Here is a 20,950-nt window from a genome sequence, read left to right as displayed (position 1 = left end):
AATTTCTGGATTCCAGTGGAAATGAAGCACACCTCGGGTGCTGTAATGAGAGCTCCCCTGAAGAAAGGCGGTAGAAGTAATCGGAGTGACTGCTACACACTGTCTGGCTGTTAGATACAATGAGTAGGAGAGAGTCTTTTTGCTCTCAGTTGGAGAGTGGGTCAAGGCCTCTACCTAGGATGGAGCTTGGTGCAGTTGGGTTGTTGTTTATTCTGCACCCAATGAGTATTCCTTGGAACATGAAGGGACAGATGAGGACCCCTAGTTCCTTGGATGTTTACCTTACATTTGGTTTTATGTAGATGCTAATGCTAAATGTGCTTAGAGTATCCACCCCTTCATTCTCTGCCTGTCTTTGGCAGTAAGTGAATGTCTATCATGTTAATGTCTACAAAAAATTACCGTTTTAATGACCTATTTGCTTCAATTAAGTCTGAGCTATTATCTTTCCAAAGGAGAGAGGGGGGAGCAGATCAGCAGGACATGTGAGAGGAGCATTTAAGGGGCCAGCTGAAATGCAATGTGTGTGGATTTGGAAAGGCTGTGTGATGAATCTGTGACATTGCAGTATTTCAGTCATCACATTTCTGACTCTGGTTCATGCATCATTTGCTATGAAAGTTTTGAGATTTTAATCAGTGTTTGAAGAGTAAATTGATACAGTCTAATCATTTAGAATCTCTGGCAAATGACCAAAGTGTATTATGTTAAGTCTATGTTATGTATTATACAAGCTGCTTGCTGCAAATTAATTGAGTATTCCTGTGCTAGATAATGTTTCTACATTCCTTGGAGCCCATCCCTTTGCGTGTGAGTGTTTTCCCAAGTGCAATGCAGATGTCAGAGAAAAGGTGAATATATAACATATGTAAAAGACTGGCTTTGTTACACACAATATGGTATCAAGCTTGTGTGGTTGTTGATTTTTCTACATAATGTGTAACAGGAAAACTGCTGGGCACAAAATGAAATGTATCTTCAAAAGCAGCACAGGAAAGGAAAGCCTGTGCCACGAGACTATTAAATAAACACCCAGATGTGTTCACATTCCCTCCTATGAATTATATGGCTTGGCATGTGGATTACCCCATATAAATGACAGATTTAAGTGCTCAGTCAATATAGGTAGGAAATTTGCTATTGTATTGTGTCTTAAAGAGCCAGTTGTTTACCTATGTAATGTTCATCTTCCCTCTTCTTCCTGAAGTGCACTTGAGGCAACTCTCTGATCAGATGTGTAGAAACATGTTCATTCTCAATCCCAAGCATAGAGGGAGAAGGTCATTCATTTCCCATGAAGAGCGAACAATTCATGTAATTTGTGTCATTTCCCCCTTTGATGAAAAATATGAGAGGTCTTGACGGACTTGGGGGCGAGGCGGGGGGGGGGATGTCAATTCATCCCTCTTGACCCCAGATAAGGTGAAGCCCCAGGATGACTCTGGGTAGAAATGGGATTTGAAAGGCCCTTGTTCCCTCACAAAAGGGCCATGACTATATTCAGTGGATTTAGTATGCTCACTGGCTTAGAGGATTTGATATAATAAGAAAAGGGATTCTTTAGCTTTCGTCCCAGCGCTTTTATATGTGGCAGAAGTAATATGTTGCAAGACAACTTCTAATCATTCAACACCTTTCATTAGGATGTTGAGTATAAACAATAGAAAAGTAAATACTCTTGAGCTTCCCTGCCAATGTGGTTCTTCAAACCCCCTCCTCTAGGGCAGTGGTTCCCAACTTTTCATGGTCAAGCCTCCCTTTACCCTGTTTGTGCCCCCCCACCCCAGAGCCATGCTGGGAGTGGGGCCAGGGCTCAGGTGGGGGGACATGGACAGAGATAAGGGTCTGAGGCTGGGGCCACAGCTGGGGTGGGCTGGGAATGGGAAGAGACCTGCGGCTAGGGGCCAGGGCTGGGGGCAGGGCCAGGAGCGGAAGCCATGGGTGAGCCGCAGTGGGGGACCAAGGATGGGGATGGGGTTGGGGCTGGGTCCAGGGCCACGGCTGGGGGTGGGGCCAGAGCAGAGTTGGGGGAGGAGCAAGGCTGGGTGGCACTCACTCCCCGTTCCCCGTGGAGGCTGGCCCGGGCCCTTTTGGGGACCTCTGCTCTAGGGGTAAGAAGGAAATTCAGTCTGTGTGCCCATCAAATGTTTGGACTCTCTGGTGGTGGTACTGGTACCTGGAATGGGACTGCCAACTCCTTTCACATGGGCCATAGTACGGCTTTTAGACCTTAACTGTCACTTACTTCCAATATGGGAGGCACCCTCCGGAATCACTTACCTAGTGGTGAATGCTTGTGTTTCATGAACATCTCCCAGAGCTAGAACGGGGGAAGGGAGCTTAGAGACAAGGGGGACTTTCATTTTAGATTGACATGCCAGAATAGGGAATTTTGGGAGCTCGGAGACCCAGCTCTCCCACTCACTTATTCACTCTGTGGCCTTAGGTGAATCATTTCACCTTTCTACCCCTGTTTCCTCTTATGTTAATTAGAGATAATTATCTGCATTGGGAGATCTCACAATGAAAGATGCTGCATTATGTCACTGGGCAACCAACTCACCACAGGCTGTTCATGGGAACAGCAGCAAAAGCACAAGCAGCCAATGCTCAGCGAAAGGGGTTAGCTATGTTAGCCCACAGTAGCCGTCTCAGGCTCTTACCCTCCATTTGAGCCAGCCACTAGAGGGAAATATGAGCACACACTTAACTAATGATTTCTACATCAGCAAACGTCTGAGCTGCTCAGGAATCTGAAGACTGCCACTTTGTCATGAACTTACCATGTTGTTATCCAGTGGGGATAGAACCCAGGATCTTCAGTCCCAGTTATTTGAGCTAAAGGAATAAACGCCCATAGAAGTAGGTAGCAACTTTTTAGTCACTATACGTGCCAGCCACTAGAGGGAGACATGACCACAGATACTTAGCCAGCACCTTACATGCACCAATTATTACTGGGTCTCAGAATCACTGAGCTTCACTTTTAACATAATTGCTATGCTGGAACCCAAGAAGTCTGGGTCAGTATTACCTCTGTGCCTTCAGGATAATGCAAAGGATTTGATTTGTGTAAGTATTCAGGTAGGTTATAAATTTTGTCAAATGATGGGGTAGTTGTTAATATTACAAAATACTATTTGACTAAATTTGCTACTCAGTCTTATTGACAAGCGAAGCAACCAGAGCGCTGTCTTCATCCAAGGTGCAGTTGCTGTGTCCTAGGTAATATCACATTTTTAAATTAAGAGCCAACTGGGGAGGACACAGACAGTATTAGATTACTTTTTAATAAGGAACAAAAGCTCAACTGTTTCCCTTGAAAGCAAAAGCACTGAATTCACCATTCTTACTACAGTATTGGATTGCTAAACATCAGGAATGAAACTTTATTATCTTTCATTACAGTGCTTGATAACAAATGTTCTGAATTTTATTGTTCCTTGTTTTCCTTTTATTACAACAAAACACAGAACCTAGAATGGGCATTGCCGTCGCTAAAGTGCTGTGTCCTCATCTGATCTGAAAGCTGCTGTTCCGCATCCCCCTTTGTATGCTCTCCATTACACAGCCTGGCTTCAGCCTCTGACAGATAACAAGTGAGAACAAAAAGAGGTGTGAAAAAAAAATAAATGAAATCACCAAGGAGTCCCCTGCTGTGAACAGAGCCAGCTTTTTAGCCATCCCAGGAGGAAACACTGACAAAATTGCTGATACCCTTTCTTAAACTCTGGCTTTGTCCCATGAGAGCAGATATTCTCACAGGCAAAGCTGATGCATTCAGTTCTGCTTTATCTGACAGAGCAGCTATTTTGTTTCTGAACTTCTATTGTCACTTGATACGTATCAAGTTCTGTACTTCTGTGTAAGAAAAACACCAACAAGAGCTAAAACCTCTAAATCAAAGTGTGCTAAAACCTGCTCAACTAACTGATGGAGAGATGGGGAAAATAAAAGAGAAATGGAACATACCCGGAGTCAGGGAATGAGCATAAGGTGGCTAGCAGGAGAGCACAGGATAAAAGGGAGCTGAAGGAGGGTAAAATCCCTAAGGTATGCATTGTACCACTCCACACCCATCCTTCCAGCAGTTTAAAAGCAGTGAGTCTGGCCTGGGAAGTTATGTTCTAGGAGCATGGTGGCTACTAGTCAATCCGTCTGTCATAGGGTTTTGTACTGCAGACTGCCACCATAACATGGGAGCACCTTCCACGTAACTCTAATAATAACAGTGGAGTCCTTAGTGGAGGCCTTCCTGGCTCAGAAAGAGGATTGGAGGGTTGAAGTGAAGAGAAAACAAAGAGATTCACAAAGCTCCATCTGGGAGGAAGAGTCCTCTTGCTCCTCAAAGTGAGGATGCTGAAATGCAAATGGCTATGAAGGTAGTGGCTGCAAGGTATATTTGTATGGCATCACTAAAAGCAGTACTGCTGATTAGAGACACCCCCCTATAATGTGACAGCGGAAGGCTCTGGCTGCACAAAGTGCAGTAACGTGACTGCTTTAACAGCTGTACTTCAGCATCATCAGGGTATGAATAAAGCTGTGGATAAAACTAGTTATAACACTGTTTGGCCAGGCATGGTGGATGAGGCCAAATCAGGTTATTGAAGCTGCTTTAACATAGGTTGAGATTGGAATAGAACATGCTTTAACACAATTTAATACTGCTCAAAGCCTGTGATGATCTGGGTTAGCTACAAGAATTGTGTTTAAACCTTGCATAAGCTGTAAATCCTGGTTCTTTGCCTTGTGTAGGCCTGTCAATGACTCAACTACATTTATGCCTAGATTTTCAAAGGCTTTGTTTACAACAGTGATTTGCCCAGGGTACAACACTAGTGGACAGCCTCTGCACAAGTACAAACCCCGAGTGTAGACAAGCAAAGCCACTGTAAGCTACAGTCTGCACCGGTGCAGTTTACTCCAGTTGCAAGCAGGGGAAAGCTGAACCAGTGCAAGTCACTAGGGGTTTTCAGTCACGTAGCCGCCTCAATACAAAAGGCTGAAATCCCCAGTGTGGACATGGTCTATGTCACTAATCACCATGGTGAGCAGATGAGACATGACAGCAGACTGTTTTGGATCATCCTCCCCTCTCCTTATGTGAAATAAAGTAGCAGGAGTATTTTGAAACAAATCCTTGATGTACTCACCATATGCAAGGCTGCTGCTGGTGAGCAGCTGCTGGCTGTCAGCGTATTTCATAACAGCAATAGTCTTGCTGGCTAGATTTCCCAGAGCATCTGCCTCTACAAGAAGAGGGAGGAAAGAGACCACACGTGTGATAACGTGCACGGTCTATATTAGGCATTTATAGGAAGAGGAGCTTTGAAACAAAGGCCTGAAAGTGCGAAGAGGAGAAGGGAAGACTTTCTGGGCTACATTTTTGAAAACTGGAAATTCACCTGCACTCACAAAAAAGGTATGTACAGTGGTCTGGCTGCATTGGTGTGTGCAGGTACCACAGTGGCATGTGCAAATTAGGCACTCAAGTGGGTATGTTCCTTAACTGCCCTCCATTTTCTATGCTTTGACCCTAACTGTCTCCCCAGAATGCATAGCATGCGTAGTCTCTGCTGTTTACCATGTGCTGAGTAATGGTGGCACACATCTAGGAGGACGCCATAAATCTGTGGTAGTTTTCAAGTTCCCAAAGTTCAAAACAATTAGCTCTTGCCAGAACCAATCTGTCTTTTCACCTAGTTACATGTGAAGTGGGATCACGTTTATTCCCTTTTTGGTCATTGACATTCACCATCTGTCAATATTTCATAAGCTAAATAAGACAGTGGCCTAAAGCTGCGTCAGGTGACATGTGAGCAAATGAAGGTGCAAAGAGTTTTGTTTCTGGACCAAAGTAGGGTGCCTACTTTCATAGTATCTTCATTGTGTTTTAGAGTAACAGCTGTGCTAGTCTGTATTCGCAAAAAGAAAAGGAGTACTTGTGGCACCTTAGAGACTAACCAATTAGGAAGATTACCGATGGATTGTAGTTTCCTCAGGATCTTCCTGATAACACCATCCTGGCCACTATGGATGAAGAAGCCCTCTACACCATCATTCCACACAAAGATGGACTACAAGCCGTCAAGAACACTATCCCCGATAATGTCACGGCTAACCTGGTGGCTGAACTTTGTGACTTTGTCTTTACCCATAACTGTTTTACATTTGGGGACAATGTATACCTTCAAATCAGTGGCACTGCTATGGGTACCCGCATGGCCCCACAGTATGCCAACATTTTTATGGCTGACTTAGAACAATGCTTCCTCAGCTCTCGTCCCCTAATGCCCCTACTCTACTTGCGCTATATTGATGACATCTTCATCATCTGGACCCATGGAAAAGAAGCCCTTGAGGAATTCCACCATGATTTCAACAATTTCCATCCCACATTCAACCTCAGCCTGGTCCAGTCCACACAAGAGATCCACTTCCTGGACACTACAGTGCTAATAAATGATGGTCACATAAACACCACCCTATACCGGAAACCTACTGACTGCTATTCCTACCTACATGCCTCCAGCTTTCACCCTGACCGCACCACACAATCTATTGTCTACAGCCAAGCTCTGCGATACAACTGCATTTGCTCCAACCCCTCACACAGAGACAAACACCTACAAGATCTCTATCAAGCATTCTTACAACTACAATACCCACCTGCGGAAGTGAAGAAACAGATTGATAGAGCCAGAAGAGTTCCCAGAAGTCACCTACTACAGGACAGGCCTAACAAAGAAAATAACAGAACGCCACTAGCCGTCACCTTCAGTCCCCAACTAAAACCCCTCCAACGCATTATTAAGGATCTACAACCTATCCTAAAGGATGACCCTACACTCTCACAAATCTTGGGAGACAGGCCAGTCCTTGTCTACAGACAGCCCCCCAACCTGAAGCAAATACTCACCAGCAACCACATACCACACAACAGAACCACTAACCCAGGAACCTATCATTGCAACAAAGCCCGTTGCCAACTGTGCCCACATATCTATTCAGGGGACACCATCACAGGGCCTAATAACATCAGCCACACTATCAGAGGCTTGTTCACCTGCACATCCACCAATGTGATATATGCCATCATGTGCCAGCAATGCCCCTCTGCCATGTACATTGGTCAAACTGGACAGTCTCTACGTAAAAGAATAAATGGACACAAATCAGATGTCAAGAATTATAACATTCATAAACCAGTCGGAGAACACTTCAATCTCTCTGGTCACGCAATTACAGACATGAAAGTTGCGATATTACAGCAAAAAACCTTCAAAACCAGACTCCACTGAGAGACTGTTGAATTGGAATTCATTTGCAAATTGGATACAATTAACTTAGGCTTGAATAGAGACTGGGAGTGGCTAAGTCATTATGCAAGGTAACCTATTTCCCCTTGTTCTTTCCTACCCCTCCCCCCCCGCCGTTCTTGTTAAACCCTGGATTTGTGCTGGAAATGGCCCACCTTGATTATCATACACATTGTAAGGAGAGTGATCACTTTAGATAAGCTATTACCAACAGGAGAGTGGGTTTGTGGGGGGAGGGGGGGAGAAAACCTGGATTTGTGCTGGAAATGGCCCACCTTGATTATCATACACATTATAAGGAGAGTGATCACTTTAGATAAGCTATTACCAGCAGGAGAGTGGGGTGGGTGGAAAGAAAACCTTTTGTAGTGGTAAACACCCATTTTTTCATGCTTTGTGTGTATAAAAAGATCTTCTATACTTTCCACAGTATGCATCCGATGAAGTGAGCTGTAGCTCACAAAAGCTTATGCTCAAATAAATTGGTTAGTCTCTAAGGTGCTACAAGTACTCCTTTTCATTGTGTTTTGTTTTTCATGGTTTCCGCAGCACAGAAACAACTATTCAGCTGATGGGCTTTGTAAAGACAAACAGACAAGCTTATTTTGCAGCTAACTCCACTCCCGTGATGGTTGAGCTGTGTTAGTCATGGATTCTCTTTGGCTCCCACTTGCAGGAGCCAGGGCAGCGGACTGTAGAATGGGAACAGTTCATGGCTCTGTTGAGAAAAGTCCTCTGCTCAAACAAACACTGCAGTGTGAGCCATGGGACTGCTCCCATTCTACGTCCCAGGCTGGAGTGTTTGCTCAGGAAAAGAGACTTTTCCCAAGAGGCAGTGGTGCCATTTTGGTGATAATTGGGGAGAGGAGATGGCAATTTGAATCTACTGCTTAAATCATGTTTCAAAACATTAATGGGTCCTTTTTAATTGTCTGTTTGTTCCCTCCCGCATCTCCAATTCTCTGCTGTAGCTTCCGTCTCTGTAATCCCTGTTCCCCACTTTTCCTTGTCTCTATGCTGCCCATTTCCCCTTCCCACCCTCCCCTTTCTTTGGTCTCTTATTCCTCTGCAACTATTAACTCTCCCCTCTGCCCTCACACCACACCCTTATATATTCACTTAAAAAAACCCCAAATGATTAAAAAGAACTTGTAACATTTGCCAGCCATCACCTTAATCCCTCTGCTTATAGGTTACACCTTTATCCCCAAGTCCGTTGTCTGTAGTGTGACCAGATTTCCCGATTTTATAGGGGCAGTCCCAATATTTGGGGTTTTTTCTTATAAAGGTTCCTATTACCCCCCGCCTCCTGTCCCGATTTTTCACACTTACTGTCTGGTCACCCTAGTTGTCTGTCTTGTCTGTTTAGGTTGCAAACTCTTCAGGGAAGGGACTGCGTTTCCATTTCTAACTACTCAGTCTTTTAGAGCTAAGGTCTAGATCTAGGTCCATCTCTAACCTCTAGGTATTTGCCATCTGTAACTCCTCTATTTCTATTATTATTCTTTGCTGCTTGTTTCATGATGAAATTAACTCTTGGTTCCCATCACTATTATAGCATCTAAACGTTATTTTTTAAAAGTCACCCTGTTACAGGGGTAGGCAAACTTTTTTTGGGGCCACATCGGGTATGGAAATTGTATCTCACAAAATTGGGGATCAGGGTGCAGGGCGGGTGAGGGCTCTGGCTGGGGGTGCGGGCTCTGGGGTGGGGCCATAAATGAGGAGTTCAGGGTGTGTGAGGGGGCTCTGGGCTGGGGCATGGGGTTAGAGTGAGGGGGAGAGGGAGGAGAGCTCCGGCTGGGGGTGCAGTTCCTGGGGTGGGGCTGGGGTGAGGGGTTGGGGGTGCAGGAGGTTGCTTCAGGCTGGGACAGAGGGGTTCAGAGGGGAGGAGGGGGATCAGGGCTGGGGAAGGGGGTTGGGGCATGGGAGGGCCTCAGGGGTGCAGCCTCTGGGTGGCACTTACCTCAAGCAGCTCCCAGAAGCAGCGGCATGTTCCCCCTCCAGCTCCTACATGGAGGTGTGGCCAGGCGACTCTGCACACTGCCCCATCCTCAGGCACCGCCGCTGAAGTTCCTATTGGCTGCAGTTCCCGGCCAATGGGAGCTGTGGAGGCAGCGCTTGGGGCAAGGGCAGCATGCAGAGCCACCTGGCTGCCCCTACATGTAGGAGCCAGAGGGGGGACATGCCACTGCTCCGGGATCCATGCGGAGTGCGGCAAGCCCCTGACCCCGCTCCTTAGCTGGAGTGCCAGAGTAGGGCAAGCCCTAGATCCCGCTGCCCAGTGGGAGCTCGAGGGCTGGATTAAAACATCCGGAGGGCCAGATGTGGCCCCCGGACCATAGTTTGCCCAACCCTGCCCTAGTATCTCACTTCCAAGTGGCAAGAATCTTAAGTCTGAAGTCCTCATTAGCAGCCACACACACACGGAAAAAAAAAAAGATACTGGGCCATAATGATGTAAATTACTGAATTTTTTGAGGTTCTTTCCTTTGGGCTTCTAATGAAGAAAATTTGGATTATTTGTTTCATAGTTGAATTGAGCAGGTTATAATATAATTTTCAAGAATATAAAGACAACGTCCATTACATTTGGTTACAAATAATTGTATTTTAGTCATATATGTATTGTCAGTTTAAAGTTATTCCCTAGAAAATGTAGTTTGTGCTGACCTTAAGCCTGATTGTCAGAGATACTAAGCACCAAAACTGTCATTTACATCAGTGGAACTGCAAGTACCCAGCACCTCTGAAAATCAGGCCCTATGGGACTAAATAACTGTTTGAGATGCTGTATTAAATGTTAGTTTGAGGACATAGATTTCTAACCTAAGGCAAGGATATAAGTATGTGATGTATGTGTACTGTAGGAGGCAAAGGTGTTCTCTGTGAAGTATGAGCTTTATGTTGATCAGAGAGAAATGTCATTGTGCATCCTATATCTGGATTAAGACATTTCTCTTAGCTTACCCATCTGATCCGTGTGACTGGAGTGCTGCTTTTCTGCTCTCCCCATGATTTCATTCTCAGTTGCATATAGATTTTGCCTCAAGATATAAGTGGTCATTTTTCCTTTGCCTTTCACCTCAATTTCTCCCCTTTCAACTATTTCGAAGCCTTGATTTTGTAGATATCTGCACAATGGAAGACATGGGACAACCATTAGGACAAAGAAGTCCAGGCGGGGATTTGGGGTGAGTAGGATGAAGGAAACATTTTGCAGAACAATATTTGTAGGGTTGGATGCATTTTTAGTGCTGTTTTTGTAAACAGAACAACACTATCAAAGCACAAGTTCATTGTTCTAATTAGGGTTGGCCTAGAGGCTAAGCTTCTGACCTGCAATCACTTTTGCACATGCTTAGCTTGACACAGACTATTAGTCTCATTGATGTCACAATGAGCAGATATTTATCATGTGAACAGCCTCTCTTACATCTTGTGCTTTCCCCTGGCCTTTACATAGGAGCATCAAGCTTAGACCCCTGTCCTGCAAATATATACGCACATGCTTAACTTTATACACATGAATATTCGCAATCAGAGCCTAACTTAGACGCTCTTCTGTAAAGACTGTTTACACTAGGAAAGTAGAGAACAGAAAAGGTGCTGTTTAAATGTTACACGAGTGTTCAAAATTACTCAAGACATTTCTCCGAACAGGAAGGTACTCAAGCCCCAGTCCTGCAATGGGTAGTGCCTGAGTAGCCAGCTGCATCCCAGAAAACGCCACTGACTTCAATGGGTAGAACCCCACCTGACTTCCACCCAGGGGCAGCAGCCTGCCCATCCACTGCACATGGCACAGGATTGGGACCTAACCAGTCTGTCTTCAGTTGCATCTTTGGCCATGGTGAGCAAAGTTCCCTGTTAACATAACGTGCAGTTAAACACAGAAAAGTGACCCTGTGAAAATAATGTGAGGGTCAATATTTGTGGCTTGAAATCAACTGTGCTCACTTCACAAGTAAATCTTTTCCCTCCGGGCAAATCCTGCATACTTAGCCTCTGCTCTTCTGGCTCATGCATCATCACCAGTAATAAAGATTTGGAAGCTGAAATGTAACGAATCTGCTGATGATGCATGAGTCAGAAAGGAATCCAGCTCCCGCTACCGAAACTGGTTAGCTCTCCAGTATGAAAAGGAATAGAATATACTTGGTTAGTACAGTTAGCAAGTGAGTTCCTGAGGATGTACTGTAGAGGGAGCAGTTCTGTTTAGTTAAGACAGTGCCATTTGTATAAAGTTACATTTCAGATTATAACTGTTCTTTACAGTAATTATTGACAGGGTGGGACGTTTTGAGTCTTTCAAATGGAGAATGTTCATCACGAGAGTTTCCAAAGTTCCATATTTAATTAGAAGCCACACATGAATTTGTATCAGGAATGCAGAATGCAGAGTTAAACATCCCCTAGTTGTTTAGCTTATTTGATAGCATCTCTCCTGTGTTACATTAAAACAAGCAAATATCTTCATCCCACAAATTGCTTGTTGTTGGTTTCTGGCAGAAAAATCTTCTTGGATTGAATGCATAAAAATCCTGATGGGTATTTGGGTAATGCAAGTGGATTGGGACTTCAGATATTTATTTGATTGTGAACCTCTTTGGTTTTCATGCATAGAAGAGAGTAGACTGGATTATGATTATGGTCCATAACATCACATTTATGTTGACTGTCAACCCAATCCTTCAACTCTTACTCAGAAAAAGCTGTCATTAAATACCACAAGAATTTTGCTGGGGGTAGCAATGAAAGGTAAGACACTTTATTTATTATTTTGGGGCAGAAAGTGTTGCCATGTTAAAAAGCTATTCATGTAAATTACTTGTTGCTCTGAGAGGCAGTGTGGCTGAAAAGAAGCTCCTAGTTGGGAACCGCACCTTCTTCACGCTGTCATTGCAGAGCTGTGACTATATGCCACAATCAAACCTTGTGTGTGCAAAGTGCTTGTAAACAGGCACTTTGTGTGGGTGTTGCTTGAGCAACAGGCACCGCTGCGTCACAGTTTAGTCACTCAGATTTAAACTGTATCCCTCAGTGTTGTTCTGAGATTATTAGTAAGTGTGAAAATGAAACTTTATCATGTGTGTTTCCAGATTGAAAAGTACTGTGAGCTAAGTGGAGTGGTGCTCTATGCCTACATTGGCTCTCATCCAACAGAGAAACTATTTGTGTTATTAATGCTATAAGCAGAAGAGAAGGAGGAAAAGAATTCTGGGTTGTTTGGGGTCTCATTATTATTTAACCTTTTGACACTACCTGAACGCTGTTGGGCTGAGATGGATTTTGTTAGGAAGTCCATGACTTTCCATCCGAGAAGCTGTGTTGACAGTGTCTCCAAACAAGCAATACCTGGGCATCTTCTCACCAACCACTCCAGCCAGAACTGGTCCTGTGTGGATCCCAACTCTGATCTGTCAGTTTAAACCCAACATGATATTTTGAAAATCATATTGGCTCTTCATTGCGATCATCAGTAAGATGTCAGCAGCCCATCCCCATCCACCGCCCCATTGGATAGTACTGAGCAGTCTCTCCCCCATTCTGGGAACTAAGTAGCTGTGCTAGAAAGACCATTGAAGACAATATGTGTAGTATATTTTGGAAACTCTGCTTTTAAGGTACAGCAAGTCTAAAAAATTGTCTTACGGGTTTCCAGAAAAAGGAGCTGATATTACAATTCAGCAAACAATGAAATGGAAGGAGGACTGGCCGCATCTTCTGCTGTTCTCTGTATAGCACGCTTCTATTTCCGGCACTGCCAGACTGGGTGGATAGCTGGGCAAGTTCCATCCAGGCATACAGTGGGCACAGGATCCTGTTGATTTCAGTGGGAAATTGGCACCTGTTCACACCAGGGCTGAACTTTATCTTGCATCTTACTAGGTAAAGCCTGAACCTGCCATGTGGCAATTAAACTGGTACAACTCCCATCAGTAGCATCATATTGAAAATATACCCAAAGGGATTTAACCATTGACCAGTGTAAAAGGTGTAGCTTTTTACCAGCATTTGTGGTCTGTAATAAGACTTGAAACAAGAAAACAAACCAGAGCACTCTTCCACCAGAGAACAGATGCATGCCGCTCAACTAGGGTGAAATTCATCCCATGCAAAGGGCTAAATTTCACCAATGGACAGTAGCCCATTGCCTAATGGAAGTTGCATCAGTGTCTCAGAATAAACCTTACCTCTACGTATACGACATACGTCATTCAATCTACCCACACTTAGCTTTGTCCTCTGTAAACTGGCTGTTATCTCACTGCTTTGCTGTAAATTATTGTCAAAGAAAATACTAATAAAAACTGGTTATAGACAATGCCCTGCATTCTTCTTTCTGCAATACTATTCCCTCCTCTAGATTAGGAATTGGTCCTTTTTGGTAATAGTTCACACTGCATTTTTATAGTTGTGCAGTAATGATTTGTAAAATGGCTTATACTTTCTCAACTAACAGGAAAAAAGCCACAGCCCTGCCCTGTGTTAAGCAGCTCAGACAAAGGAGAGGCAAGGTTGGAATAAATCAGGGTCAACTACTTTTGTTCTTGTTCTGGAGCCATTAACTGACTTGCTAATTATGTACAGACACAGATGCCAATAAAGATACAGCAGATCCCAATGGACTTGCTCAATGAACATGTGCCTAAGTGCTTTGTTAAAGTCCAGATTAGTGCTCGGCACCATGCAGGATTGAGGCCTAAAGGCCCAAATTCAGCAAAGCACATAAATGCATTACTATTTGTATTACCATAGCACCTCAGAATGCAAGTGATGGACCAGGCCCCCATTGAGCCAGGCACTGTACAAACACAGCATGGGACTTAAACTCTTGCTTAAAGCTACTCATACACTTAGGCTGTTATTCAGCAAAGCACTTAAGTGCAGTACTTTGTATCAAACTGAGTTCATCTGTTTCATACCTGAATAGGCTCTCCAGTGATTGGGTTCATCACCTCTCTGGCAGCAGTTCTCATACCCAATGCAAAATTGGCCACTCTTATCGCATGACTGGCAATAGGCACTGGGACTCCTCCAACTACCATGTATGCATCGCCTATTGTTTCAACCTGACAGACAAGGGAAAGAATGCAGTAGTCAGAAAGGGCCTGATTCAAAGCCCATTGAAGTCAATGGAAAGGCTCCTGTTGAGTTCACTGGAAAGCAAAACGCCCAGTTCTGTAAGGTGCTGAGTGCCTTGCTCTCCCATTGAAGTAACTGGGGGTTGGATTCATTCATCATGTCACAGGACTGGGGATGAATCTAGGGCCTAGCTGTGTATGAAATATTTTTCATTAGTTTTATATACTTTATAAACTCTCCAGTGACAAACTCTCAGTTCCTGAATCTTCATGGTGGGGAGAGTAGGGAGGTGTGATGCTCCCCCAAATTTTCAATTCAAAAGTTTGACAATAAGTCAAATTGCGTGTTGTGGTGATAGCCATTCTTCTACATTTTAGCCTCTCTTTAGAATTGTGAGAAACAAAAGTGGGAAACAAAATGTGGGAAACAAAAGGAAACAAAAGCAAATGTGGGAAACAAAAGTGCAGTAAAGAACAGCACTGAACACAAGTAACAGAAACACTTACTTTATACACGTTGTGAACACTGGTTAATCTATCAAACTTTGAATACATTGAATTCAGCATGTTCACGATTTGGATAGGCTCACAGGCTGAGCAGATATTTGTGAATGTCACTATATCACTGAAGAGAATCGTGCAGGAATTAAATTCCCCTGAGGGAGAAAGCAGATATGAGATGCATATTTCTTTATAAAAGCATCCACTGTTATTGACTACGTCAATAATAAAAGTTGACAATAGATTTCTGTAATCTGCCAACCAAAATCCTATTGACTAGTTTGAGCCAAAGCACACACAACTCAATGGAAAGACTCCCACTGACTTCAATGGGCATCAGATCAGGCCTAAAATTAAGAACCTAAAATGCCCAAATTGCATTGAATTTCCATGGGATGTGGGCACCTGACTTCAGAAGGCTCCACTGAAATCCCAGCCTGAATATTTTAATATTTAAAGCTATAGTGTCATAGCTGGCCACATTTCAGCTGTATCTTCTATCTGTTTGCAACATTCTTCTAATCCATTAGCTGTGTTTTAAAAAAATATGGTTCCTATAATGTACTCTTATAAAGCCATGCAAATACCCCAGTGACTATGAACAGCCCTCTCCCGTTAAGACTGCTGGACTGGACCCAGAATGTCTTTTACACCTTGTTTTTAAAAATATCCATTTTTCAGTGAAGAGTTTAAGTAACTCTAAATTCAAGTTCACAGTTTTGTGCAGTAAAGTTCAGAAGTTCAGCTTTAGAGGCACAGACTAAATTGGTGCATGTAAATTAGGCAGATGCCAGAAGTTAAAGGCAGTGTTAGATGGCTATTTGATTTGCATGGGCAAATGTTTTTTGCTCATACAGCGGCAAATGTTTGACCACCTGCTTAAATTTAAGCACCTGCTTAAGTGTTTTGCTACATGGGGCTTATGAAATCAACCTTTCTTGTTTTAGCAGTTACCAGGTTAAAATCAAAAGAACATATAATCCACAAGTGCACATCTTACCCTCACATGAAACCAGCCCTGCTCTTGATTGGTGATGGAGTATTCACCCTCTCAGAACTGCACAATTTTGCCTTTGGGGTTAGAGAATGGTAGTGGTGGTATCACCTGCAGCTTCTTATTCAGTGACTGGGGAAGGGAATGCCCATGGAATACTCAATTATAAAGGCAACTGAAAAGTTTTTAAGGCCAGCCACACCAGTTGAACCTGAAGAGTGTAAGTGATAATGAAAGTCCAGTACCTGCTTCCACCTTTTTGCCCTCCTTGAGCAGATTGGCTACATGTTTCGGCAGCATGGAATACAGCAAGGTTTCTGTTTTCTTCTTTTCAGCCTCTAAGTTCTTTGAGAGGATCCTGAGCTCTTCCTTCTTTCGCTCCAGCTGGTTGGACAGCTCTATCTCTGCCAGACGCTGCTGGTTCAGGAGAATGAGGTCCCTTGTTGTGTCATGTTGTGCAATGTCAGAAATGTGCATCTTTTGTTCCTCCAGCTCCTCTAAACTGCGGAGCTTTGGTGAACACAGGTACATCATGCACTGTATGGACTCCATCCAGATCATTTGTCCTTTGAATAGAAAGGCATGAAGCAGTTCCAACACATTTTGATTTACTTCCCTACATATTCCCTGCCTGCAAGCTTTCCCAGCCTATACATGAGTCTACGATAAAATTAACAAACAATTCAGCTAAGGTTAATTTTTCAGACACGTGCAGTATTACTTTCCCCAAAACACTGAGACACTTTGGGGGAAATCATAGAATGATAGAATGATAGAATCATAGAATATCAGGGTTGGAAGGGACCTCAGGAGGTCATCTAGTCCAACCCCCTGCTCAAAGCAGGACCAATCCCCAACTAAATCATCCCAGCCAGGGCTTTGTCAAGCCTGACCTTAAAAACCTCGAAGGAAGGAGATTCCACCACCTCCCTAGGTAACCCATTCCAGTGCTTCACCACCCTCCTAGTGAAAAAGTTTTTCCTAATATCCAACCTAAACCTATCCCATTGCAACTTGAGACCATTACTCCTTGTTCTGTCATCTGCTACCACTGAGAACAGTTTAGCTCCATCCCCTTTAGAACCCCCTTTCAGGTAGTTGAAAGCAGCTATCAAATCCCCCCTCATTCTTCTCTTCCGCAAACTAAACAATCCCAGTTCTCTCAGCCTCTCCTCATAAGTCATGTGTTCCAGTCCTCTAATCATTTTTGTTGCCCTCCGCTGGACATTTTCCAATTTTTCCACATCCTTCTTGTAGTATGGGGCCCAAAATTGGACTCAGTACTCCAGATGAGGCCTCACCAATGTCGAATAGAGAGGAACGATCACGTCCCTCGATCTGCTGGCAATGCCCCTACTTATACATCCCAAAATGCCATTGGCCTTCTTGGCAACAAGGGCACACTGTTGACTCATATCCAGCTTCTCATCTACTGTAACCCCTAGGTCCTTTTCTGCAGAACTGCTGCCTAGCCATTCGGTCCCTAGTCTGTAGCGGTGCATGGGATTCTTCGGTCCTAAGTGCAGGACTCTGCACTTGTCCTTGTTGAACCTCAACAGATTTCTTTTGGCCCAGTCCTCTAATTTGTCTAGGGACCTCTGTATCCTATCCCTATCCTCCAGCGTATCTACCTCTCCTCCCAGTTTAGTGTCATCTGCAAACTTGCTGAGAGTGCAATCCACGCCATCCTCCAGATCATTTATGAAGATATTGAACAAAACCGGCCCGAGGACTGACCCTTGGGGCACTCCACTTGACACCGGCTGCCAACTAGACATGGAGCCATTGATCACTACGCGTTGAGCCCAACAATCTAGCCAACTTCCTATCCACCTTATAGTCAATTCATCCAGCCCATACTTCTTTAACTTGCTGGCAAGAATACTGTGGGAGAATGTGTCAAAAGCTTTGCTAAAGTCAAGGAACAACATGTCCACTGCTTTCCCCTCATCCGCAGAGCCAGTTATCTCATCATAGAAGGCAATTAGATTAGTCAGGCATGACTTGCCCTTGGTGAATCCATGCTGACTGTTCCTGATCACTTTCCTCTCCTCTAAGTGCGTCAGAATTGATTCCTTGAGGACCTGCTCCATGATTTTTCCAGGGACTGAGGTGAGGCTGACTGGCCTGTAGTTCCCAGGATCCTCCTTCTTCCCTTTTTTAAAGATGGGCACTACATTAGCCTTTTTCCAGTTGTCCTGGACTTCCCCCGATCGCCATGAGTTTTCAAAGATAATGGCCAATGGCTCTGCAATCACATCCGCCAACTCCTTTAGCACTCTCGGATGCAGCGCATCCGGCCCCATGGACTTGTGCTCGTCCAGCTTTTCTAAATAGTCCCAAATTGACTGGGAGCTTGATTGGGACAGGAAGTGGCCTACGAGAGAAACTCTCCCTAAGGTTTGCTCCACACTATGACTGATTTGATAAACCATGCTCTAGCTATTAGTTGGGGGACATGTAGCCCAGTTTTCCAAAAGTAAACGTATAGTTAAGAAAATTCAACCTCCAGGCTTTTCAGCTACTCCTCTCTGCCTAAGTATCCCACACACACGCTGGGCAGCAGTAAAAAGCAGCTATAAGTTAGTACCTCGGAGCTTCAGCATGGGTTGGTTTCTCCGTGAGTCAGGCAACATTTCTCTGTGTGCTCTGAGGACAAATTGACTGTTGATAAATTTCCTTATGCTGAAAATGGTGAAGGTAACTTGTGGATGGATGACAGTAAAGTATTTATCCACTCTGCCCCCTGGTCGCCGTAGTCCTGGCACAAACTTTTGAACGTTCACACCTGCCTGCTTGATCCTTAGCTAAGGACAGGAAGGAAAATCATAAACCTGGGTTAAAGCTAAAAACTCTTTCAAAAACAAAGGAATGTGGAGGGGAGAAGGTATTTTAAAACCTGTTTAATTTTGGATTGAGTAAATATGTGTCCAGCTCCTCACTAGTCTGAGACCAGGGCTACCGCTTTGATATCTCAAGAAAGACTGCTCAGGGTAGCATCCGGAGTCACACATTCAGAGTCCAAGCTTCTAGCCTGAGTCTGTCTGAGCCCACTCCCCACCCCTGCCCAGTAGAAACTAACTTAGGGAGTTCAAGGAGGGGATAGAGACCTAGGGCTGGGAGGACTCAAGGTGAGATGACAGGAGCTCAAGAAATGTGCAGTCTTAGCATTTCCACAGCTGCTGAGGGTGGGGCAAAGTCTATGGATCTGGGCATACAGATAAAGTCAGATCTTTTCACAGGTGTCATTGGGAGCAGATCTGAACTCATCCGTATGCCCAGATCCATAGATTTCAATGGGGTAAAATGATGTAACTTCAGCAGTATTTAGCCCAGTTTAAGTAGTACTTCTTGCACAGCTATGTGGGAGGCAGGCAGCAATGGCACAGGAGAGCCCAACACAGAGATTCGTGGTGGTTAACAATGGGTGCCCCTAGGATACCAGACACACCGTCCTGACGTACCATTGGCCAGTGGGAACGCTGACGAGGACGGCAGGTGTTTGTCAATTCTAATTTTAATTATACACACGCAAATATCAAGACAAAATGTGATGTTCCTTCATTTCCAACATAAGGCAAGAGAGAGAACAATTAAGGTCAGATTCTCCACTGCTGTAAATCAGTCTAACGCCAGCTTCCATGACGTCCATGGCAGCTGAGGATCCAGGCCTTAGATTGTTTTCTCTGCCATAACATCTTTAGCTACAAGCTTCCGACCAGGGAGGCTGTCTTACTTCTTCATCAAACACAATGTGGAAAGGAAAAGCATTGCAGAATGTTCTCTCTTCCACCCAAAGCCTCTCTGGATAAACTGGGTCAAAAGTATGTGACAGGTTCCCTGCAAAAAAACAAACACAAGGAATAAGGGGGAGACTTTCAAAGGCACAAATGGAATCTGGGCACCAAAATTCCATGGAATGTTAACAGGAGTTGGGAGCATACATGCCTTTTCTGCCTTTGGAAAACTCCCCTTCAGTCAGTGCTTAATTTGCTAATTTTTTACATTCATAACTGATGCAGCAAGCCGAGAGGTGCTCAGCCCTGGCATAAATTAAGCACTGCCCTCAGTCCATCATACTCTGCTGTACAGTTGGTCAAAAACGTATCTTTATTTTCTGTGAAAAGCCTTGATGAACATATTTTTTATGTTTCATCAACGTTTATTGTGGATTTTTTTTTTTTGGTCAAAAAGACAGAAATATGTATGTTGTCAGACTTTCAACAACCCTGAAAGATTTCAACAAACATGGAAATTTTTTCACAGTTTTTTTGATCAAAAAGACATTTTTCATCAAAAAATGTTATCCAAGATCTTTCGACCAGCTCTAATCTATTTTAATATGAAGAGAAGCACAGTCTAATGATGAGGTTTTTATTATCGCCTGAAATAGGCTGAACTTCATTACTTAATCCCTGTGACAATAAGCAGAAATTTTACCTTGTCCCTTGCAAATGCAGAGATCCTGGCAACAGTCTTACATAGGTGCTCCAGGCACAAACCAAAAAAGGCATCTGCATGAAGAGGAAGTCAGAGACTGCCTGAGAGAAAGCAGGTCCTTGCATCTAGACAAAAAGGCCCAGAGCCCCAAAGGTATTTAGGCTCTCAGTGTCCATTGGTATCAGTGGAAATTAGGAACCAAAATACCTTTGAGAATGTGAGCCAAACTGTCTGTTGTGCTTTGTTTTCCTTGACTAAAACATAAGCCCTCGCTCGCTGGAACAGGAGAATTGAGTGTCTAAGTGTGTTGCTTGAGCTTCTTCACTGCCTCACAGTCACTTATAAATGAACACTGGCCAAATGGATTTTAATTTCCCAAATTAAAGAAAAAAAGTCGCTATCAAACGGAAAAGTCACCTCAGAGGCCAAGTTTCTGCCCACAGCAGTGTTTTATGGACAATCTATTAACCCCCTGAACTATCGTCTGTGAAGAAAATGCTGACAAAGCGCTTGGCCACAGTACCATAACTACCCTTACCGTTGCTATACAAAGCTGCACTGTGTAATGCTGAAGGCTACTTCAGTCATTTTTGATACAACATTTT

The 20,950-nt window shown here is 44.0% G+C and overlaps 1 protein-coding gene across 1 annotated transcript in view; it reads right to left on the bottom strand.

Annotated features, from left to right (window-relative positions):
- The window catches only part of LOC140908615 (guanylate cyclase soluble subunit beta-2-like), a 36,657-nt gene that overhangs the window by 2,147 nt on the left and 13,560 nt on the right, over positions 1 to 20,950 (bottom strand). Inside the window, exons 8-15 of the mRNA XM_073336545.1 lie at positions 19,642 to 19,745; positions 18,496 to 18,712; positions 16,151 to 16,471; positions 14,918 to 15,066; positions 14,252 to 14,398; positions 12,588 to 12,742; positions 10,293 to 10,456; positions 5,157 to 5,252 (exon numbers count right to left, since the gene is read on the bottom strand). Of these exons, the coding sequence (XP_073192646.1) occupies positions 5,157 to 5,252; positions 10,293 to 10,456; positions 12,588 to 12,742; positions 14,252 to 14,398; positions 14,918 to 15,066; positions 16,151 to 16,471; positions 18,496 to 18,712; positions 19,642 to 19,745 (1,353 nt within the window). The remainder of the gene's footprint in view (positions 1 to 5,156; positions 5,253 to 10,292; positions 10,457 to 12,587; positions 12,743 to 14,251; positions 14,399 to 14,917; positions 15,067 to 16,150; positions 16,472 to 18,495; positions 18,713 to 19,641; positions 19,746 to 20,950) is intronic.

This window comes from Lepidochelys kempii, chromosome 1 (assembly GCF_965140265.1).
Source record: "Lepidochelys kempii isolate rLepKem1 chromosome 1, rLepKem1.hap2, whole genome shotgun sequence".
Taxonomy (NCBI): Eukaryota; Metazoa; Chordata; order Testudines; family Cheloniidae; genus Lepidochelys; species Lepidochelys kempii.
The sequence above is the reverse complement of the archived record's forward strand: the minus strand, read 5'-3'. Positions and strand labels throughout refer to the sequence as shown.